This window comes from Marmota monax, unplaced genomic scaffold (genome assembly GCF_021218885.2).
Source record: "Marmota monax isolate L192 unplaced genomic scaffold, Marmota_monax_Labrador192_F-V1.1 WCK01_AAM20220418_F8-fsc00127, whole genome shotgun sequence".
In the NCBI taxonomy this organism is placed as follows: domain Eukaryota; kingdom Metazoa; phylum Chordata; class Mammalia; order Rodentia; family Sciuridae; genus Marmota; species Marmota monax.
In genome coordinates, this window is record NW_026692894.1 from 3,389,697 (window position 1) to 3,411,651 (window position 21,955).

Sequence of the window (21,955 nt, forward strand, 5' to 3'; positions counted from 1 at the left end):
ATTGGTACATAATTGTATATAATAGTAGAATTCATTATGTCATATTTGTACAGGCACTTAAAATAATTTGATCAATCTCATTCCCCAGTACCTTCCTTTTCTTTCCCCTCCTCCCTCTCCCTGATCATAGCTCTGCTCTACTGATCTCCTTCTATTATTATTTTTTAATTCTTTTTTATTAATTAATTCATTTATTTTACAGTAGATGCATTTTGACATATAATATGCAAATGGAGCATAACTTCCCATTCCTCTGGCTGTTCATGGTTCAGAGTCACTCCACTAGTGTAATCATACATGTCAAAAGTAATTATTTTTTTAAAAAATTTAAACTTTGTGGACATCCAAGGATTGGCCACTTGTTAGTCTACTTTTAATTATTTTCATGTTCAGAGGCCTGAAACCTAACCAAATTAGTTGGTTTCCAGTATGAAATCATTTCTGACCTTTCCCTTCAAGAGACATAGCACCAGCTAATTAACAATGGAATATAGCATAAATTGTCTCATTGTATCTGTCTTTTAATACTGTTTATTACCTTTAAAATATATACTTTTACACAAGTCTTTGATATTCCAAAGTAAAAACTCACCCACTTTTTCAAATTATTCCTTCCAGTTGACTTATTTGCTCTATAATGTACTTCAGAATTACTTAGTTAAGTGACCTCGTTTTGTTTTGTTTTTAAATCCCTTTGGAATCTTGTTTTGAGTTCCATTAAAAATACACACACACACATACACACACACACACACACATATATATATGAAGAATGACATATGTTGTGTTTTCCATTTAGTCAAGTTTTATTCTTGGAATTGTTGCTGTTGAATTAAAAAAAAAAAGACTTTCAAGTTATATTTTCTACCCCGTAATTGTTGGCAAGGGCTGGCAAACTTTCTGTAAGGGGCAGGATGATAAATATCTTAGGCTTTGCAGCCCATGCGATCTCTACTGCGACCACTCCACTGTGCCTTCACAGGGCAAAAGCAGCCCCAGGTCATATATGAACAAATGGGTATGGCTGTGTGCCAATAAAACTTCATTTAGGAATACCAAACTTTGAATTCCATGTAGTTTTCATGTGTCACACAATATTATTCTTCTTTTGATTTTTTTCCTAACCATTGAAAAGTATAAAAACTCCTCTTAGCTCACAAGCCTAATAAAAACAGGCAGCTGGCAAGACTAGCTAATTAGCCAACCCCTGTTGGAGCACAGTTATCAAGTTTCATATTTATGTAACACTCGATCAACTAACTGAATTCTTACTAGTTAAAACACATTCAAAATCTTCTTGGATTATATAATTAGATAATCCTGTCATCTGCCAATAATTTGGGTTTTCTTCCCTACCTGGTAGTAATGTCTATTTTTAACTATTAATTTTAAATATTATTAATTTAACATCTATTTTAATTGTGTTGCATTATTGAGATGTTCAAAGCAATATTAATTAAAGTGTTGATAATAAGCACAGTTGTCTTACATTTGGCTTTGTAAGATTGTTTCTAGATTTCTTTGAAAGAAACTTTTAGTTGGTGCATACCAATCCCTGCACATCGATTATTTAGAAGCTACAGTAATTCAATGGTGGATTTAGGTACAGAGGGAAATAACCAGTGAGATGAGTGATCCAAAAACTCTTTTAAGAGATGGAAATTTGTTCAGTGGATTAGACAAAGGGAAATGAAGGGAAGGGAGTGGGGATAAGAATAGGAAAGACAGTGGATGAATCTCACATAGCTTTCCTAGGTTCAAATATGAATTTACCACAGTAAACTCCACATCATGTTCAACCAAAATAATGGGATCCTATTAGAATAAGTTATACTCTGTGTATGTATAATATGCCAAAATATGCTGTCATGCATATCTAAAAAGAACAAATAAAAAATTTGAAAAATTTTAAAAGAGATGTAAATTTTAAAAAGAGAGCAAGATGGAAATGACTACCAATTCATAGATTTTGGGTACTTCAAATACAGTGTCTTCAGGCTCATCGCCGGTTGGTTCAGGCATGTCACGAAGAAAATCTACAAAGTATGGTTCAGGCAAAATAGATGATGCCGCTTCGGGGCTAATATTTTCTTCAACAGCACGAATAAGTTGTACGTTGAACCAATGTTCATCTTCAGGATTTATAAATCTGAAAGGAAAATGTACTAGTAAAAATTAAAAAATGTGAAAGCATCTTTTCAAGGTGAATGTAGTCTCAGCCTCCCTCCACCTGCTCGCAGGCCCAATTCTGCACCTTCCTCACATCAAGACAGGGAAACACCATGTCCCACATTTGGACAAGAAGAACACAACTCCATTAAGACAATTACTGCTTATAGGAAACACAGATGAATCACTCAGGTGACATCTGTGGATCCTAAAATTGGAGTGCAGACAAGATGGTCAGTGGCAGGTGAGTGTCCTCTTTCTGGGTTAGGGGACACACATTGCATAAAGGTCCTTTTCAAACTCACAGTATCACAGAGGAAGAAAGGAAGAAGGGGAGCTAGCATTTGACGAGCACCACCACTGCAGGAGACACTGTGGTATACCCTTCAACTTTGTGAGACTGGCATTATCACTCACATATTGAAGATGAGGAGACGGACGCTCAAAGATGACTGAAACCAGATTTCACCATGCAAAACCTACATGGAGCTCACCACATGACGAGAGTGTGCTGCTGAGTTTTATCAACACTCTGATGATGTGGTGATGTATAAAGATGTCCTGTTGCAGTACCAAACTCACAAATTGGCAGAGCATTTTATTTAAGGTGACCCCAGGTAGAAAAGGCCATCAATGCCTTATAAAAGACATTGAGACGGGAGGCACTACTCAGCTGATCTGAGTAGATAATACAAGAATTATTGTGCTCACATAAACATCTCAGGTTGCACATTTGAACTCAAGTGCTGAGCCTAGCACGGTGGTGCACGCCTGTAATCCCAGCAGTAGGGAGGCTGAGGTAGGAGGATCACAACTTCAAAGCCAGCCTCAGCAAAAGTGAGGACCTAAGCAACTCAGTGAGACTAAATAAAATACAAAATAGGGCTGGGAATGTGGCTCAGTGGTCGAGTGCCCCTGAGTTCAATCCCTGGTACAATTAAAAAAAAAATTTAACTCAAGGGGCTGTAATAGTCACCTGTCTGCAATTACTCTGTTGCACTCGTGTTTGAAAAGTGACATGAGAACAGTCATTGAGTTACACTCCTCAGCTTTTATTGTTAACATTCCTTGCCAAATCCTGGAAAGATCTCGGAGATTAAAGATATAATGAAATTTAGAAGGAGTTGGCAGCATCTTCGCCTAGTGGAAAAAAAATTAATATTCTCAATTAGTTTTCAGACACTAAAAGTAGAACTGTTTTGGGAACTATTTCTATCTCACAAATCCTATTTTAGATAAAATAGGCTGAGCAAATAAATCAAGTTCATATTTTTGTCACAGCAATGACAGGCAAAACCACACCATAAATAAACCAACGGAATTTAAAAGATCATCCAGCCCTTCAACAGGATGGATTCAAAATAATGCACTGGATGCTGATTCCAAAGCCTTGTTCTCCCACTGTTAGTCAGCTTTGAGACGTTCATTTTCCCCTGAATTCTTAAGAACTATGTGAGCTGTAGGAAAAATCACCTCTAATCATGGTTAATCTTACTCATGTATATATATGGAAATATATCATAACCAAATAACTGAACACCAGCTGGTCATCTTGCAGGTAAAAATAATCAATGTGCACTTCCAAAGTCAATAATGACTGTCTTCCATATCCTGCTTTGATTAAAGTCCTCAATGCATTCGGATTTCCATACATATGTTTCTGTATCATAACCTGGATTTTGCTGTGGGTACCCAATTCAATCAATATCCCTCCTATACTCGGATTGCTATAATCAGTTGACAGGCAAGACGGACATGCACCTGTTAGAGGTGGTTTTCTGTTTTTAGTGTGCAAGCACAGATAGAGTATTCAGCTAATTTATTTGCTGTTTGTACCAACTTCTAGGATATAAAAAAACAAAGCTATAACAACAACACATTCTTGCCCAGAGAGGTGCCAGTGAAGGGGCGCACTGGAGGCTTGCCGTGTGCGAAGGTCATAATTGATATCATCACCATCGTCTTTGAAAGTAAAAACCACCACCATTCGGGTGACACAAAGCAAACTCCCCACACCATTAATGCAGGAAAGCAAATGCTCTCTGCAGTACCTGTTCATAGAATAACCCCTTTCTATACTGAGAAAGTGCTCTATTGAGTTCATAGAGTAATTTTTGCAGGCTAATTCACAGTACCAGTTAAAACAGCAGGAGGCTCAGCAAGATGAAAAAGGGTTATTTTATCTATCACCTTTCAATTTCCCTCTTTGCTCAGTTCCATTGTAAGATAAAATATTCATTCTACCCCCTAAAATATAAAACACACATTTATACTATAAATATGTAAAAAATACCCAGAGGGGTAAGGTTGTATAGATGCCGCTTGCTTATTTATTTATTTATTTACTTATTTAGCATGGTGAGACTGTAGCTAGAGTGGCTGCTATGGGCAAGTGAAGTCATCTATAAAAAGAACTTGTTTTGTTTGTTTTTTAAAGCTCCTTTCTTTCCCTCTTCTCTTTATTTATAAATCTGCTTTTTTCTTTCGCTTCACTATCTCTTTGGTTTCTGGTGGGTATTTTTTTTTTTTTTTTGATACCAGGGATTGAACCCAGGAGCGCTTAACCACCAAGTCACTCCCCAGCCCTTTTATGTATTTTATTTAGAAATAGGGTCTGGCTGAGTCGCTTAGAGCCTTGCTGAGTTGCTTAGAGCCTTGCTGAGTTGCTGAGGCTCCTGCCTCAGCCTCCCCAGCTGCTGGGATTACAGGCTTGGGCCACCATGCCCTGGCTCCCCTTCAGTTTTCTTGTCTCCTTTTCTCCCCTGCTTCTGCTTTCAAGCTATATAAAGTAAGAGAAAGGTGGGGAGCTGTGCAAGGCAAGAACAGATCCAAAGAGTACTCTGTGAAGATGGAAGATGCGAAGCAAAGACACAAAGCTGCTTATTTGGGGGAGCTGAAGGGAGAAAGATTCACTCTGAACGAAGACCCCCACAGCACAGTTAACAGAACAGCTAAGTCCTCCACCATCAATAAAGATTCCATTCTAGTGAGGAGCCTGGCAATACACAGGAGATGGAAACATTCATAAAAAATAGATAATAATGATAAAAGCAATGGTTAAATTTTAAAAAGTTGGTCCAGGAGACCAATAATGACTGGCGGGAGACGCAGGCAGCAAAACACTGAATAAAGTCCCTCTGAAGGTAAGAATGACTAGAACGAGCAAGACAAAGAATAAGGATTCAGCCATGCGAGAACCCTGGAGAGGTCAAGGACCATGGGAAGAGTGGTAGGGGAGGAGAGCTCAGATGGGCCAATTATAAATGTAGCTGATGACTGTACGAAAGAGCAATGATCTCCAATTTACTGGGGTTTTTGTTTGTTTGTTTGCTGTTTGTTTTTTGAAACCAGGGATTGAACCCAGGGGCACTTAACCACCAAGCCACATCCCCGGCCCTTTTTGTTAGAGACAGGACCTTACTGAGTGGCCTAGGGCCTCAGTAAATTGCTGAGGCTGGGTTTGAACTCAAGATCTTCCTGCCTCAGCCTCCCAAGTTGCTACAATCACAGGCGTGCACCACCACGCCTGGCTCCGATTTACTTTTGCAAAATATAATTCTAAGACAGTGTAAAGAACAGACTCAAAGGGGCAAGAAGAAGGCACAGAAGCTGGTTAGGAACCTCCTGCAGGTCCAGAGCATGGGCGAGGGAAGTGTCTCTCAGATGTCCTGGTGCAACGGGGAGGAGCACGTGGCTTTGGGATATATTTCAATGGAGAGGCCACTGAGATTTGCTAATGAAGAGAATGTAGGCAGCAAGACAGACAAACCAAGGATGGTGCCCCCTGTTTCAGCGTGAGAAGCAGGACACCCGATGTTGCTGTTAACTAAGAGGCAAAAATCCAAAGGATGATCCTTTTTTTTTTTTTTTTTTTTTTTTTTTAAGAGAGAGTGAGAGAGAGAGAGATAGAGGTAGAGAGAGAGAGAATTTTTTTTTTAATATTTATTTTTTAGTACTTGGCGGACACAACATCTTTGTTTGTATGTGGTGCTGAGGATCGAACCCGGGCCGCACGCATGCCAGGTGAGCGCGCTACCGCTTGAGCCACATCCCAGCCCCCAAAGGATGATCCTTTTAATGTGAGTTAGAAATCAGTCCAGAGCCAACCAGAGAGGCCTAGGGTGGAGGTGCTGAGTTTGAAGTCATCAGCATGGAGATGGTGTTAAAAGCCCTGGAGCTGGATGAGACCATCTAAGGAAAGATGCAGACAGAGGAGACCCCTCCACAACCCCCAAAATGAGACCAGGAACATTTAAGGATCCAGAGACAAGAAGAGGTAGCTGGTGAGATAGGAGGAAGAACAAGAGTATGGGGACCCTGTGAAGCCAAGGGAAGGAAGTATTTTAGAGGATCATTTACATCCAAAGCTCCTAACAAGCCAAATATGAAGAAGAAGAAAATTGAACTTGGCAAGATGGAGGTCTTTGGGGACCTTGATTCAAACAGTGGGAATGAAAGCTTGTGCAAAATGGGTTCAAGTGGTAGTGAGCAGTGAGGACAGGTAGTGAGCCAGGAAACCTGATGACAAAGGACACTGATGCAGAAGCAGTGGGAAGGCCCAAGCTCTTCAGAAAACTATGCATATAAGCACATTCAATTGAAAAAAATGGCCTTGTGGAAAAGAAAATCATCTCAGACACTCACAGACCCTGGCATTCACTTTTCCGTTTTTTTAGAAGAAGAGAACAGCATGTGCAAAGGCCCTGTGTGAACAAAGAACAGGGCCCAGTATCAGGATCTGATCGCTGAAGGAGACTGAGTGGAAGGGCATTTCACAGGAAACACCCAACTCCTCTTCTGATCCTTCTGTATCCAGAACTCCCCCAGGCCACCCAGGAATCTGAAAGCATGACTGACTCCAGGTTTTCACATCTGTCTGATGTGTTCAACTGGCTTCATGAACACATAACAAACTAAAACAACAATTGCTTATACCAATTTTTGGCAAATATACTAACCTCATTTTTTTTAATCTCAAACCTGCACTTATTGGTCTTTTTGTGGGTACTGCCTTTGGTTACCTGGTAACACAGACTTGCCAAGATTTCCATAGGGCACTGACTTGTGGATTAAAAACTTGCCTATTTCATCAAGAACACTTCCATTCACTTAGTAACACAAGATGCATCTCCAAGAAATGCACAGGCTAGACTACAAGTCTTAGGCAGCTGAGAATATCTTGAAACCCAGGTATCAAATACAAATCAGAGCGACAGGTGGAAAAGCAGCATTCTTGTTTTGGCAAAATTCCACTTTATCTGGGATGTCGTGTGTGGCTTATAGTGATGTTTTGCTCATAGGAAAAGTATCATTCAGTTAGAACACTTGCCACCCGGAAGGAAAAGGGGTCATTCATTAATTAATGTGAGCAGCTAATTTGTCTTTCCTAGAAGATCTGACTTAAAAAAAAAAAAAAAAAAAAAACTATGGATAAGGAAGCATCCTATACCTTAGTCCACTGCCACAACACTCTGCCCGCTGAGACCAACTGTATGATCATCTCACATATTTCAGGTCTGAACTTTCTACAAGGATCAAAGTATCCACAGCCAATAATTCCTGAAAAATAAACAAGATTGAAGATACGAGTTTGCAAAAAGATGACAAGGTACATGTTTATCCCAGTGAATAAATCATTACAAGATGGACTTAGCTGGGGATGTTAAGGATTTCTCCCACGGGACCCGCTACGACAGAACCAGCAGTGGCCCGGCCATGCTTAGTGATGAGCATATTGCCTGCATTAACTCATTCCATCCTCCCAACACCCCATGAGAAAGGATATGAGGCAGATATTATGAGGAGGAGGGGGAGGAGCATCCCCACAAGCCTAGCAACTTTCTTACAGGACCCAGCTTGAACGCTGGCCATTCTGAGGTGTGAACCCAGACGGGCTGGCTCCGGAGTCTGTGAATCAGCATTAAAGCCGAGAGCTTGAAAAAGCTCACTGATGACTCCCGCATCTTAGAGAGGAGACGGAGCCCAGACAGGAAAAGGAAATCATTTAAGGTCACATGGGTTGGTTGTTGACTGAGCTGAAATTAGGACCCAGATCTCCTGATTGGCAGTCAGTCAACACTCTACTCTGGCCCGCGCTGGGCTCCTAGCCATTCCTAAGGAACACCCAGCTCGGTGACAGTCTCCTGACATCATCACCCTGGGGAAGGAGTAACCTGCGGGTTTGTAGACTATTCTTAAAGACTCGAAATGCCTTTGGTTTGGACTGCAAAAAGAGACTTGCTTCACTTCTCTCCAGTGAGTGTGGGTGGTAAGGTGTTCAGGTTTTCAGAGGAATACGAACATGGGTAACATATTCAGAGATATAGAACAGGCTTATGAAGGGCAGTGAGTCCTAAAGCAACTGGATCTCATTCACATCGATGGAGGAAGAGTTGTCTTCAAGAGACACGAATTTGCCCTCCAAGGTCACGGTTGGTTGTTCTAGATGCCCATAAGAACTTTTTGCTTCCTGAAATACTATATTCTAGATATCTACCTTCCTGTAGGACAGGTGCATAATAAGAAGCATAGAATTTGGAATCAGAAAACAGGGGCAAGCACACACTTCTGGCGTGCACTAGCCCAAAGGCTCTGGCAGGACGGTTACTTAACTCCTCTGAGCCTCACCACACCATGAGTCTTTGCCACAAGTTTATTTATGCAATTTTACTGGCAATACATATTTGGGTTATTTCAAGGTTTTACTGTCATGAACACCACCTTTCCATGAGCATTCCTGTATACGTCTTCTGGCGTAGAGAGCAAAATCAACCCCACAAGGATAGAGAACCTAAATACCGAAGGCAAAACAATATAATGTTTGGAAAAAAGAAAAATCCAAGGGAATCTCTGTGGTGCCTGGGTAGGAAAGGGCTTCTTAAAGGAGACTCGAAAAGCATGCATGGGATGTGCGTGTTCTTCTTCACCAGTAACAATGCCAATTGTCATCCAAAGGGCTGTGACCCCCTGCACCTCCACCGCAGGGGATGGGAGTTCCAGTTGACTTCACAGTCTCATCAACACTTGATTTTGTCAGAATTTCTCAATGCAGCAAATCTAGTGGGTAAAAAATGGCATTTCAAGTCTGTCTGTTTCCATATGTGATGGTTAGCCACCTCTGCATTTGTTCATCGGCCACTTTAGCTGCCTCTCTTCCAAGGGTCTTGGGCTGTGCACATTTTGACATTAGGTTGTTGGCTTCCCTGATTGTTTCATACAATTTCTCTAAATATTCAGAATACTAATTTTTTTGTTATTGTATGTGTTAAAAATTATTTTGTTACACTTTGAGGTTTGTATTTTCATTCTTTGAAGGGCACTGTTCAAATGAATAGAAGCTCTTCAGTTTAAAAATTTTATACTTTTGTTCCTTTGTTTTTGCACTCAGCCTATTTAAGAAGTCCTTTCCTATCATTCCTACCCCCAGCCTCTCTTCTCTTCCTTCACTTCGCTCTGTCTAATCCAAAGTACCTCTATTCTTCCCTAGTCCCTGCCTCCCCCCTTATTGAGGATTAGCATCTGTATCAGAAAAAAACATTCAGCCTTTGGTTGTTTGAGGATTGGCTTATTTTGCTTAGCATGATATTCTCCAGCTCCATCCATTTACCAGCAAATGCCATAATTTCATTCTTCTTTAAGGCTGAGTAATATTCCATTGTGTATATACACCACAATTTCTTTATCCATTCATCTGTTGCAGGGCACCTAGATTGGTTTCATAGTTTAGCTATTGTGAATTGAGCTGCTATAATCATTTATGTGGCTGTGTCACTGTAGTATGCTGATTTTAAGTCCTTTGGATATAAACTGAAGAGTGGGATAGCTGGGTCAAATAGTGGTTCCATTCCAAGTTTTCTGAGGAATCTCCATACTGTGTTCCATAGTGGTTGCTCCAATTTGCAGTCCCACCAGGATTGAATCAGACGTTTTTACCTTAGATGCACATATGATTACATGACCAGTGTAACTCTACACCATGTACAACCAGAAGAATGAGAAATTGTACACCTGTGTATGATGTGTCAAAATGCATTCTAGTGTCATGTATAACTAATTAGAACAAATTTTTAAAATGCAAAAGAAAAAAAGAAGCCCTTTCCTGCTTAGAAGTCATACAGATATTTCCCTGTATTTTTTTTCCAAACACTTTATAGCTTTGCCTTGAGGTCCTTAATAAATCCACGAGCATCTGATTTTGTGGTTTGTGTGAGGCAGGGAGTCCAATTTCAATTACTAACTTTTCCAGTACTGCTTATGGAAAGTTTTCTCTTCCTCTTCAGGTCTGCAGTACTTGCTCTGTGAAGTAATGCCAATCTATGTATGAGTCTGTTCTTTTGCAGGTACATAAAGTTTGATAGTACAATTTATGTGTGCCTAAACTTGGTGTCAAAAAAAAATCTTATTTTCATTAACATATCAAAATGCTACCTTTGTTTTGACATGTTATTATTAACTTGGGATGGGTGTGGATATAGTGTCATTCATTCACCCCAATTTTCCCATTAGCCATGTCAAGAAAACAAAAACACAAAGCTCCCCTTACCTCCAGTGTCAAACCTCCCACAGGCTATTTCTAAATATCTCTGGGTCTTAGACTAGGCTACAGACATGAGCCATCTTCTTAATACTAAATCCCTCTTTCCTGGTATTTAGCTTTCCAATTCAGAAACGTAATCCCTATTTTAAACAGAGTCTCCTTAGCTCTTCACATTTTGCATGGTTTATATCAATTACTCAATGTAGTAAAAAACTAAACACCAAAAATATTCATACCAAAAATTTTGTCTATTGAATTATTTGAAGGCAACGTGCAGTTAAACACAGTGAATTGTCTTTTTAAGCGCTGTGGAATGTCATTTCGACCACCTCCGGGGTGAATCATGGCGGCTATGAGCTGCACATCAACAATAGTAGTGAAGTCTCCAGGCTTATCCAAGCTGTACATCCCTTCCATTTCCATCATCTGTCGTACAATCTCATTAGTTATCTGAAATTTCACACAGTAATATTTTTGAAACATATCATGTTCCTCCATAGCTCCTATGAAATAGTACAGATGAGATCAGCAGAAAACACCCAACTCTGACCAAGGAAGTGTTTGTGAATGTCAATGATCATCTTCAAGGCAATTTGGCTTAAATGACCCACTCAGAAACCTACACCCAGGAACCCTACCCCAGCAGTCAAACATGTCTGGTGCAAGTCCAGGGTGCCCTTCACCACACAAGTAAAAGTTTCCAAATAAATTTAGATGGGTGGTTATTAGATATTTGGTACAATCACCAATGTATTAGAGTTTTGAATTTTACTATAGACACCTTTCACACGCAACATCCAGCATCAAAATACTTCAGATCAGTATGTAGGATGGTCTCCTCCCTGAGCTTTCAAAATATTATTTAATGAGGTTTGGGGTTGGGGTTTTATGTGCTCATCTTATCGTCTCTGCAGCTTCTGACACTGCAACACTTCCTCTTTCTTGTTCATTTTTCCATTCTTGGTTTCAAAGGCATGACTTCTGGGCTGCTTCCCAGGCTATGCTTTACCCGCCCATCCCTCATGTGTGATTGTTCTCCAAGGTTCTGCCCTTGCCCTCTTCTCTTCTTGCTATCCCAGGGGACATCATCTCAACACTACATGCCAAAGAATCTCAATGCTGTAACTCTAGCTTCAGAGTCCCTTCTAAGCTCCACACCCGTGCACCCAAATTCTTGCTGGGCATTTCCAAATGGACGGCACACCAGCACCTCAAATATAATACTTTCACCCAACCAACATTTAATGAATGACTACTGTGTGCCAGCTTCTCACGTAGCCTAGACAAAAATCCTTGTCCATGGAGCACACATTCTCCTTATGGGAGACAAAATATACAAATGTATGCTTATATATAAACAAAACGGAGTACTGTAAGCCTTTGAAAAAAAATAAAGCAGAGAAATGCAGCAGGAGGTTCTCCAGGGTATTGGGGAATATGAAGAGCAGGGAAGTCTTCACCTCCCGTGACATAAAAGCCTACATCCAAAGGAGATGAGAAAGCAATCCATTCAGATACCCAGGGGAAGAGCGTTCCAGGCAGAGAGAGATGAGCAAAGGCAGAGATGCCGAGTGACATACCAGGCACATACAGGATCAGTAAAGTGGCTGGGGCGGAGTTCTGGGGAGGTGACATCAAACAGCATAGGGTCTTTGGATTATGGTAAGGATTTGGGCACTTACAACTACAAGTCTCAGAGGATTCTGAACAGAAGAGTGTGTCATGATCTGACTCATGTTTTAACTGGTTGTGTATGTGAGAACAGGTGGAGGGGGCAAGGGACACAAGGAACACATTGAGTGGTATCTAAGGTGAATGGCGTTAAAGAGCAGGACAGGACCAACCCTGGTGGACTTTGGTAGATGGTGTTGGTGAGGCAGTGTATGTCAGTGGGATGCCACCAGGAGTGTGCCCAGTGCTCGCAACGCTGGTGAGGTCTTCTAATAGGGAGTGACTCAAAGCAATAGATGACTACAGCTAGGACTGAGGTATGTGGCAGAGTAAGTAAATAAATAGGTCTGTTTGTTTGTTGTTGTTGTTTTAAACATTGCATAGTCCTCAGAGAGAGAGAGAGAGAGAGAGAGAGAGAGTGCAGAGAGGTCAGAGCAAGGATGAAATCTCAGGGAAAGGAAGAAGCAAGAGAAGGCCCAGAAAGGACACTGGAACCAGGTCGCCAAAGAGACAGGAGGGAGTCATCGTAGAAGAGTACACAGGGATTTCAAGAAAGGAGAGTCCAAAAAGTCTGAGAATTGCTACTAGACTTAAGAACACACAGGTTATTGACATATCTAAAAATACCCATTAGGCTTCATCTGTGTGAGATACTTTAGACATACCTGATCTCCCCACTCATTAATCACAGGCATGTTAATATCATCAATAAACACAGTCATTTTTCTCCCTCCTGGTGGCCCATACGTGCTTCCCATTCGCTTATCCACGTAGCTTTCAATCGTTCTCTAGAGAAAAGGAAATGGTTTGTCTAATGCATTAGGTCGTACTCCATGTTTCTAAAAAACATGAACATCTTTTCAGAATAGGATACAATTTATTATGCACTTAATAAATGTAAATAATGCTGGGAGCAGATGGTGCACACCTGTAATCCCAGCCAACAGGGAGGCTGAGGCAGGAGGATCAAAAGTTCAAGCACAGACTCAGCAACTTTGCAAGGCCCTTAGAAACTTAGTGAGACCCTGTCTCAAAATAAAAAAAATAAAAAAGGCCTGGCGATGTGGCTCAGTGGCAAAGCACTCCTGGGTTAAATCCCCAGTATCAAAACATAACAAAATAAGTGTAGATATAATTATTAAAATACATGCTGCTGAATTTTCATAAACAAGTGTTGGGGAATGTTAATCAGGACTTTATACGAAAATAAATATGCTCCAAAGTTCAGCTTCAGCCTTGGCATTAGGCCAAAACATGTTATCTGAATTTGGCTTCAACTTTAGCCACAAGAAGGCCAGCTAGGGGCTGGAGTTGTGGCTCAGTGGTAGCGTGCTTGCCTGGTACATGTGAGGCACTGGGTTCGATCCTTAGCACCACATAAAAATAAATAAAAATAAAACAAAGGTATTGTATCCATCTATAACTAAGAAAAAAAAATTTTTTAAATAGAAGGCCAACTAGCTGAAGGCTGACTGCAGCCTTATTTCATTCTCTCTTATTTTTTCTCTCTATATATATGATATACATAGATATAGCCCCAGTTAGCTCTCTCTCTCTACATACATATATACATATATACAGATCACACACAGTTTATTGTAAGCAATACTTAAAATTTTTAAATGTTTACTGCAGCAACAAATGATGGGGGGCTTACCTGAAACATAATTGGTTCTGTGGCTGATGAAAAGTTGAGACTTTTGGAAAGATGTACTTCGGGATCATATTTTTTCAAATAGGCCTTGATCATTACCGTTTTTGCAGTTCCCTGCTCTCCCGTGAGCAAAACAGCCTGCAGTCAGGAGGTAACCATGGTGAGAGGAAATGTTTAAGTTTCAAATGTCTTAAGGTTCTACTGGCTACTCTTGCTTCCTATAATTGGATGCAGTGACTTTCTAATTGCTATTTGGAATCACACCTCCATCAAAATAACTCCTAGTTGAATTAAAGATTTAAATATAAAATGCATAGAGTCCTGTAAAAGTGCTGGAAGAGAATGAGTCATTATTCCTAAGCATGGGAGTGTGGACAAGACTTAGAACAGACAGTCCACTTTCCAGCAAGCTGGGGGTCAGCAGCTCAGAGGATGCTGAGCTGCAGAGTGCCCTAGGACATTCATCTGTCAAAAATGCTTCCCTGCATTGACACTACCTCCAGGCCCTTGTCTTGGAATTCAATTCTTCTGTCTGTAGCCTGTGAAAAGAGTTGGGCTTTTTTGTGACCATCTAAGACCCTGTTATACTTACTTTATGCTGTTTTGCAATGGTGTCCATCAAAAAATTTGTTCTAACATTGTCAACATTTGGAACCAAAATTGATGAATAGTCTGGAATACTGTCAGTTGGGTAATAGTATGGAAGAACTTTCTTGTTCCAGTGCTCCCAATCGCCTACATGGTAAGTAAAATTTCATCTTCAGGAAAATGCATTCTTCAAATATTGTGTCAGAATACAAAAATATAAGTGCTATAAATGATAAGTTGGATCATATAAACATTTAAAACACTTTCCTAAAATACATTACTGTATCTGCCCTTTCATTCAATGGTGACTTATATCTCCTTTTTTATTCAATATCTCTGCTAAGCAATTTATTAATTTCATTGATCTTTTCAAAGAACTATCTTTTTGGTTTCATTGATTTTTTTTGCCTATTGTTCTATTTTCTATCTCATTGATTTCTGTTTTAATTACTGTTGTTGCTTTCTTCTGCTTACTTTGGATGTAATTGAAACCCTTATTCTTTCGTAATATAGACATGAAGTGCTATAAAGTCTCCCTACTGATAAATAGTTTATGGCCCAGAATATCTTGGTAAATGTTTCTCTATTCTTAAAGGGAATGTACATTCTGTTTGGCAGTAGACTATATCTGTCAGTCAGGTAAAATGGGTTGATTGTGTTGATCGAATCTTCTATATACTTAACTAATTTTGTCTGTTTGTTATTGATTATTGATAGAGTATGGAAACCTTTCTAAAATTGTACATTTGTCTCTGTTTCTGCTGGTCTCTGACACTTCCTCTCTGTGCAGATCCTCCTCTCTGGTGCTCTGCCCTGCCAATTCTAGCTTCTTGACCTTCCCAGAATGCACCTTTGCCTCCTCGTTTTGGACAGACTGCTAGTCCTGTTTGGGTTTCCCTCCCTGAGCTGCTGCTGGAACTGCCTTCCAGTAGTAATGTGGTAAAATCTCCTTGTTCACTTCCCTCAGTGATTTGAGTCATATGCTTCCCGTTTTCCAATGTCTGAAAAACATTGCTTTATACCTTTTTTTCAGCTTTCTAATGTAAGAGGTTAAACCTAGTCTCTCTTACTCCATCTTATCTAAAAGCAGAAATTCTCATATTTTATTTTAAATCTAAAAATAAAGTACCTCCAAAAATGTTAATGTCCACAGATTTTTTTTAAATGGATGGATGAAAGATGTGGTAATGAATAACTAGCTAGAGATCGTATGGAATAAATATATTAGAACCCCTTTTAACCACCAAGTATGTAATATTTTCATTCATTTCATGGGCACGTGCTCAGGCAACTCCATTTCATCTAAAGTAGTCATTTAGGCACTGGGGTTGTAGCTCAGTGATAGAACAGTTTCCTAGCATGTTCACTCCTCAACTCCCCACACAAAGTAATTATTTAGGCTGTGATGAGATGAGATACCTGCAGTCCTTCAACATTTTAGTCAGAGAACCACTTAGGACTCCCTTGAAGAATGATGTGATTCTAGGTACTGTCAACCTTTTGTTGACATCTCCAGTAAAACCAAGAAAACACCATCATCTAAACGTATAGACCCAGTACTGGCTTGGAAGAAATGCCATAAACTCACCATACTGCTCTTTCATTTTCTTGGGGAGTGGGTGGTACAGGGAATTGAACCCAGGGGTGCTCTACCACTGAGTCACATCCTCAGCCCTTTTTATTTTTTATTTTAAGACAGGGTCTCATTAAGTTGCTTAGAGTCTTGCTTGTTGCTGAGGCTAGCTTTGAACTTGCAATCCTCCTGCCTCAGGCTCCCAAGCTGCTGGGATTACAGACATATGCCACCATGCCCAGCTAGACGGCTCTTTTCAGTAAGCATCAGTGACCTAGCCCAGGGATGCCTGCTTACAATCCCAGCAACTCAGGAGGCTGAGGCAGGAGGATTGCAAGTTCCAGTCTAGTCTGGGCAACTCATTAATACCCTGACTCAGAATAAAAAATTTAAAAGGCTGGGGGTATAGCTCAGGGGTAGAGCTCCCCTGAATCCAATCCCTAGTACCACACACACACACACACACACACACAAAGATATCAATGTCTACCTTTGATGATACAAAGGAAGGTAATTATTTAATTTGCATAATAATTGGATGCCATATGATTAGAAAATTGCTGCAGATAGATTTCCAGTCTCTGAGTAACCGGGGGCCTGGCCTTTAAATAATATGACATGCTCAGGGGGAAGCAACTGAACTTTGAACATGACCGACTGTGGATTGCTCTGGATTCTATGTATGTGTGTGTGTGTATGTATCTATTCATCCATCCATCCATTTATTGATTGTACCGGGAACTGCATCCAGGGTCTCTCTAAATTGCCTAGGCTGGCCTCAACTTTGTGATCCCCTGCCTCCCTCTTGTTGCTGGTAAGTGCCACTGTGCCTGGCTTTGACAATGGATTCTGAAAAATTCATGTTTAGATTTAAGGATTCACTTAATTGTCATTTTGCATTCTGAGTTGGAGTTCCCTTTTGTCAACTGAGACCTTCCATATGCTTAATCATGTGCTACAGAACCACTGGTCATTCATTCTGGTTAAGGAGTGCCAGTGGTGGGGAAATGCATTTATCTCAGTTCCTTCAAGGACAGAACTTTCCAACCCAAATTTGCACTTATTTTCAATATGAGTCTTCCACCCTTTAATGTGCCCAGGGTGCCCCAAGCCTAGGAAATCCCTCAGTTTTGTGCTCTCCAAACCATAACTCTTCAGTCTTTTGCCAGTGAGGGCTGCGTGCAGCTGTCCGGCAGCGAGCTTGGGAGGAAAGGACCAGGAGGTCTTCTTAAACAACACGCCCTCTTGATTCTTATCTACACCTTCACCCCAGTTTCCAGTATCTGAGTCCTTCAAAGGTGAATTACTTCTCAACACTTCCCAAGGTCACTTTCAGGTTTCCCTTTGCCCAGCATGCTAAATCAATTACAACTTCCCTCTCTGTTGATTTCAAAATTTTGTTATTGCCATCCAATTGCCTATTGTATTTATCTTTTTGAGTTCATGCATTTGGGGGGAAAAAAACTCTCTTTGCTATTTTAGAGATTTTAGGAGGAAATAAAAGTAAATATCAATAAAGCATATTTTTCCCTCTGTAGGGTTTAGAAGAGTTAGGGACTGGGCTCCAGATAAAAGTACCAAGTTCACGGGCATTTCTTTTAAGGAGAAGTGAGCTGGGCCTGCCACCCAGGGAAGGACAAGTCTGTGACAGGTAAGTAGAGCCCCACCTGCTGGGGTCATTCTCTACTCATTGGAACATTTCCTACAGGGAAGCTGTAGGACTAACATGCTCCGGGCATTTCCACATTTTGCACCATGAAGAATCTCTGTTCTCTATGCTGCTTTCTTCCTACGTCAGCCTTAGAAAGCAGATGATGTAAGAGGCATTGCTACTTAGGCCAGATTTCACCTGGGCCACTCCACAAGGAGAAATCAGGAGTCTCTACACAGTTCCTAGCATGGCTAATATGCAAAATTCTATGATCTTTTGTACGTATGCTCTTTTAAAATGGTATTAACAATTCTGTTCTTTGTAGTTGGTTTACCATCCCCCACCCAGAGGAGAGTTTATGGTAGTTCATATTTTTCCCATTTAAAAAGTCAGGTAAGATTGGTTGGTATGTTGGATTCTGAACCAGTAATAGCTACTATGCTAATCCTGTGGACAGATTTTAGCCTTGATTCTCTTATTATATTTTCTATCACAGTTTTTCTATATTTGTAACTATACATCTTTAAAATATTTAAAAAAAAAAGTCGGGCAAGGTATGATTCACCGAACTTACCATAATCCGTGACATAGAACTCATACATGGTTTGATTTGTGTCTTTAGGTATTTCTGGTAAGTTTAACTTGCTTTCATGATGTCGTAAAAAGACTTCAAGTTTTTCTCTGCTTTCCAACTCCAGAAGGGCTCCTAAACTCCACATTAAGCCAAACACGAATAACTTATGAAGATGCTCCACACATGAAATACCACCTTCTTCTTTGGAGGGAATTAAACCTTCCAGAAGATTGAGAGACTAAAAAAATTTTAAGTAAGAGACATTTTTTTTCTCAATTAAAAATTTTCAGATAACAACTTTGAAATAATAATAAAAGAAGGCAAGAAAGAAAAGAGAACAGAAATATCTCAAGATCTTGCTTGATCACTGTCCTACAGCCCCCAGCCACCCATTTCAGACAGGCTGGGTGGTCTAGCAGGAAGAACGCTGGCCTGGGAATCTGGAAGCGTGGTTTGTAATCCCAGTTCATGTCACTCTTGAGCCTCAGTTTCCTAATCTGAAATGCGAAAGTCACAGTCTAAATGTTTTCTAAGGTAGCCTTCTGGTTCTAAAGTTTGATTATCCAAACTTTTCCAGATAGAAGATTTTATTTCTTTTTAACATTATGCAAGACTTAGCAAACTGTGCTCTCTGGGGGAGGTGGGGCAGCAGCCACTTGTTTGTTAAATAAAGTTTTATTGGAACAGTCACACAGGTCATTCATACCATCTCTAGTTCCTTTTGTCCTACAACAGCAAAGTTGAATGGTCGAGACAAAGAGTTATACAAACCCTAAAGTATTATTATCTGGCCCTTAAAAATTATTTCAAGCTAAAAATTTATCCTATATAAACATCTAAAAGTGGTCACTAAATAATTCATTGATTTGGGTCTTATGTATTATTTCTAATGTACCCAGCCTCACTGATTGATATCCCTTACCTGGAAAACCAAATCATGGGTAACGATTTAGCATGAGTAATTATCACCAATAGACTGGAACTAGAAAAGCCCTTAAAAAAATCTATGATTAGTTCTGTTTTTCTTCAAAGACTAATTAGAAAAACAAAGTATGGAAAGAAGAATACCAATACATTTTTGTTGAAAGGTTTTCTGAGCTACACTAAATTTGCAAAGCCCATGTTGCTAAGTTTTTCTGAGAGCCACAAACTCCTCTTTGTATTTTTCTGTCAAACTGCTAGCTTGATTCATTTATCATATTGACTCTCATCATTGGACACACTTTCTGGAACAAGTTAGTAAACCTGACAGTGAAGGAGATGATTCATCCCTCTTTCCCTGCTGACATCCCTCTGAGGAGTGAAAGCAGTAGAGATGTCAGTGATCATTTGTAAGATCTTTAGTAGGAATCAAACTTCTCAGAGCCTTCAACGGTGCATACCGTAAAAAGATTTCTATGGCATTTGCCAATAAATGGATGGAACTGGAGGATATCGGGCTAAGTGAAATAAACTGATCCCCCCCCCCAAAAAAAAAAAACGAAAGGCCAAATGTTCTCTCTGATATGCAGATGCTGTCTTTCAATGGGTGGTGGTGATAGGGGTCACTGTATTGGAATCAACCTAGTGTCCTTCAACAGATGAATGGATAAAGAAAATGTGATACATATACATATACACAATTTAATATAACTCAGCCATAAAGAAGAATGAAATTATGGCACTTGCCAGTAAATGGATGGAACTAGAAACTATCATGTGAAATGAAATAAGTAAATCCCCCAAAACCAAAGGCCAAATGTTTTCTCTGATATGTGAATGCTGACTCACAACAGGCAGGGGAAGGGAGGAGGGGAGGTTCTCCAGATTGGAAAGCGGGGAAAGGGGAATGAGACTGGGAAAGACAGTAGAATGAATCAGACATAACTTTCCTATGTTCATATATGAATAAACAACCAGTGTAACTCCACATCATGTACAACCACAAAATGGGAAGTTATACTCCATGTATATATGATATGTCAAAATACATTCTACTGTCATGTATAACTAACAAAAGCAAATTAAAAAAAATTTTAAAGATTTCTATGGACGGGCTGGGGTTGTAGCTCAGCGGCAGAATGCTTGCCTAGCACATGCGAGGCCTTGAGTTCGATCCTCAGCACCACATAAAAATAAATAAATTAAATAAAGGTATTGTGTCCAACTATACCTAAAAAATAAATATTAAAAAAAAAAAAGACTTCTGGGCTGGGGTTGTGGCTCAGCGGTACAGCACTTGCCTAGCATGTGCAAAGCCCTGGGTTCAAGCCTCAGCACCACATAAAAATAAATAAAATAAAGGTATTGTGTCCAACTACAACTAAAAAATATTTTTTAAAAAAAGATTTCTATGGACTGCATGAATTTTCTATTTAGATCGCTATTAACTGCCCCTGAGTGAAAATGAAATCTCAAAAGTAGAAAATGTAAAACAACAACAACAAACCCTTACTTGTGTAATATAGTTGCACTCTAAGAGCTGCATTTTGGGACTGAGGCTTAGTTTCATATATGTATATGCATCTTCAAACACTTTGTCATACAGAGTCAGGAACACGGTAGATTCCTGAGTAGTCCGCTTCTTCAGCCAGGCCTGCAGCAGAGGAGCAGAATCTGTTTATGAGGAAAGTGCAAAATGGCCAGGCACTGGGCAGGCCTCCACCCATCTCCCATCCCCACCTGCAGTATTGGCCTCCAGGTGAGAGCAGAGCTGCTGATATAGACCATGCCCATCCTAGAAACCGTGGCTGGAGAGGCATTCTCAATGTTGTGGACTTCAAACAGAAGCTTACAACTCGGGGCCATGGGAATGCGATCCCCATTAGCCAACGTGAGTGTTTTATTATCGTCCAACACAGAATTTAAATTCTCAATCCAAATGGCATCCACCGGGCCATCTAAAATGAGGAAAATGTTTTCACCTGCAAACAATTAAAGTGGAAAATCACATTTTCTCTACAGATATTGAAAATAGAAGTTTAAAACAAATATTGTATTATTTATAAACTGGCAAGTTAAAATGATCACAGAGGCGGGCTCCTGTGCACCTTTCTTAGCTTTCAGCGTTTTTCTCCAGAGAGTAGAAAAAATCCCATCTGTCCAGTCATTGGTGGCGGTATCCAGCCTGCCAAACATCTGAGGTGCAGTTATAGCTTTTGGATTCATTCGCATTTCTCTATGAGGCCTTCCACATTCTGTTAATGCCTTCATCAGAATTGTTATAACCGTTGTCTTCCCGGAACCACTGGGCCCAAGAGTCATCAAGCCATGCCGAACCAGAGAGGTCTCATATAACTACACAATTAAAACAATAAATTGGGAAAAAATTTAATTTATGAGTCTTCCGCTGACATGCATAGTAACTAGTTGAAATGTGAAAAGCTTTAAATGAGTTTTCATTCAAGTAACTAGTTCAGTATTTAAAAAATGTCAAAACTGTTGAGTTGCTAGATAGAGACAGCGAATTGGCACCACATGATAAAACAACATAAGTGCTAAAGTAATGACGACGTGGGACTTGAATTACATTCTGGAATAACCATCAACCTGGGGTCTAC

At 40.0% G+C, this 21,955-nt stretch overlaps 1 protein-coding gene across 1 annotated transcript in view; it reads right to left on the reverse strand.

The window, feature by feature from the left end:
• Positions 1–21,955, reverse strand: part of Dnah8 (dynein axonemal heavy chain 8) — a 295,657-nt gene that overhangs the window by 126,660 nt on the left and 147,042 nt on the right. The window contains exons 49-59 of the mRNA XM_046450645.2: positions 21,446–21,692; positions 21,078–21,319; positions 20,851–20,991; positions 18,417–18,654; positions 14,623–14,765; positions 14,034–14,168; positions 13,042–13,164; positions 10,942–11,155; positions 7,619–7,728; positions 3,146–3,309; positions 1,957–2,149 (exon numbers count right to left, since the gene is read on the reverse strand). Of these exons, the coding sequence (XP_046306601.2) occupies positions 1,957–2,149; positions 3,146–3,309; positions 7,619–7,728; positions 10,942–11,155; positions 13,042–13,164; positions 14,034–14,168; positions 14,623–14,765; positions 18,417–18,654; positions 20,851–20,991; positions 21,078–21,319; positions 21,446–21,692 (1,950 nt within the window). The remainder of the gene's footprint in view (positions 1–1,956; positions 2,150–3,145; positions 3,310–7,618; positions 7,729–10,941; positions 11,156–13,041; positions 13,165–14,033; positions 14,169–14,622; positions 14,766–18,416; positions 18,655–20,850; positions 20,992–21,077; positions 21,320–21,445; positions 21,693–21,955) is intronic.